Below are 1,718 nucleotides of genomic sequence, written 5' to 3'. Positions count from 1 at the left end.
GGTGATCCTGGCGATGAGGAGGGCGGAGCACCTGAAGAGGCTGGTTTACGTGTCGTGTAACGCCAAGGCAGCCATGAACAACTTCGTAGAGTGAGTTCTACTGCAGTTTCACTGATGTACTGCAGTATCGCAAATACGGTAAACAAACGGAATTAAAAAAAAATGTCCGCGTTTGTTTTCCAGCCTTTGCAGAGCTCCTTCCAACCGGGTTCAGGGCGCCCCCTTCAGACCAGTGCGAGCCATCTCTGTGGATCTGTTCCCCCAGACCATCCACGTTGAGATGCTCCTTCTACTGGAGAGAGAGGGATACAGCACCCCGACCAGCAGCGATCGGGAAAAGATAGATAGCTAGCCTTGGTACAGCGTGCTATTAAATTTTTTTTTTTTTTTTTACATTTGTAAAGTATCTGCAAGGCTAGTACTTGTCGAGAGGCCGAGCTAGTACCTTCTTAAGTTGGCTTCACGAACTGCTTTTTATCTATTGCATCTTCCTGGGCTACGTCACCAAACACAGACGGAAAGGTTTCCTGTGGAAAGGGCAGGGCGACATCTAGTGGTGAAATCTTGTTTTAAGTGTAGAACGCGCGTTTCCCTTTAAAACTTAAGAACACGAATGACGTGTATTTCTGTTTTTAATCAATAAAAATACGGAGGGCGCCCACAAGGTGGCGCCACTCTCATGCATTCATTTCAAACGTCGAGTCTTGTGGTTTGTTCTCGGCCTTCCTTTTCTTTGGCAGAAATCTTAGAGGCAAAGATGGCGGCGCATGTCCGATCACTGTAGTACGACAAACATAATTCAACTATATTTTTGTATTTTCCACTGTAATTAACCAGTATAAAATATATCGTTTACCTGAAAGACGTCTCGTTCTCGCGATGATGAGCTTCACGAGATTAAAGATGGCGACGCGGGTCGCATAAATACGTTGAATATTTAATTATTTTAGGTTTTAAAAAAAACAAGATTCAACAACTGGACATTTAAGTATTAAAAAAATAAAACACAAATGTTATAAACCTTGTCCAGTCCCCAGGGGGTCGCCATAGTAGAAAAAAAAAGTGAAGTCGAGAATATCTACTCACAATTTTCATTTATGATAAAGTTCCGTCCTAGTCATGTGTGTGTTGTAGTGTCGTTGTTCGACTCGTTCTTCAAACCGGAAGTTGGCAAATCAGGTACAGGAAGTAAACAAATCAGGTACAGGAAGTAGACAAATCAAAATCAGGTACAACAAATAATTTTATTGTTAACATGGCATCTAAACAAAACGAAAACATGTGAGAAAATAAAAGCATGGCAAGGCGCGTTTCCTTTGCAGGACTTTTTAGACCAGGTGTAGTAGTACCAGGAACTGAATGGAAATATGGAACTGTTTCAGTCCACAATCAGTCATCACCTGTCTGAAAAAACGGAGGAACATTTGCCGACGTGATCGGAGTCGGACTGACCTGTGATCGGGTTGAACGGTCGGTCCGTTGTTTACAACCATAACATCCATCGGTTCCTGGTACCTGGCAGTGGAAATGGGTCCAAAATAGTTCTTTATTTATTTATTTGGAACGTTAAAATACTCTGTGGCACTGTGCTTTTTTTTCGACTAAAGTGTTAGCGTCGGAGGCCGAGTCTGGAGGAAAAAAAAAAAAATGGCACCGAAGACGAAAAGTCATCGCCACGGAAACCCGAGTCCCTTCTGCCCTGACATCGGTCGCCGCCG

The 1,718-nt window shown here is 43.2% G+C and overlaps 1 protein-coding gene across 1 annotated transcript; it reads left to right on the top strand.

The window, feature by feature from the left end:
* The first annotated feature begins 6 nt into the window (after positions 1-6).
* On the top strand, positions 7-695 carry LOC103398983 (tRNA (uracil-5-)-methyltransferase homolog A-like). Its single transcript, XM_025053929.1, has 2 exons — positions 7-90; positions 184-695. Exons 1-2 carry the CDS (start codon positions 14-16, stop codon positions 350-352), a joined length of 246 nt encoding a protein of 81 aa, XP_024909697.1. The 5' UTR covers positions 7-13; the 3' UTR covers positions 353-695.
* Positions 696-1,718: the final 1,023 nt, after the last annotated feature.

Source organism: Cynoglossus semilaevis, unplaced genomic scaffold, assembly GCF_000523025.1.
Source record: "Cynoglossus semilaevis isolate Cse_v1.0 unplaced genomic scaffold, Cse_v1.0 scaffold2224, whole genome shotgun sequence".
NCBI classification, from domain to species: domain Eukaryota; kingdom Metazoa; phylum Chordata; class Actinopteri; order Pleuronectiformes; family Cynoglossidae; genus Cynoglossus; species Cynoglossus semilaevis.
The sequence above is the reverse complement of the archived record's forward strand: the minus strand, read 5'-3'. Positions and strand labels throughout refer to the sequence as shown.

Coding starts and splice junctions, on each gene's coding strand:
- LOC103398983 (XM_025053929.1), top strand. CDS start 14: ATGAGGAGGGCGGAGCACCTGAAGAGGCTGGTTTACGTGTCGTGTAAC. Junction 91..183: donor GCCATGAACAACTTCGTAGA/GTGAGTTCTACT, acceptor TTTGTTTTCCAG/CCTTTGCAGAGCTCCTTCCA.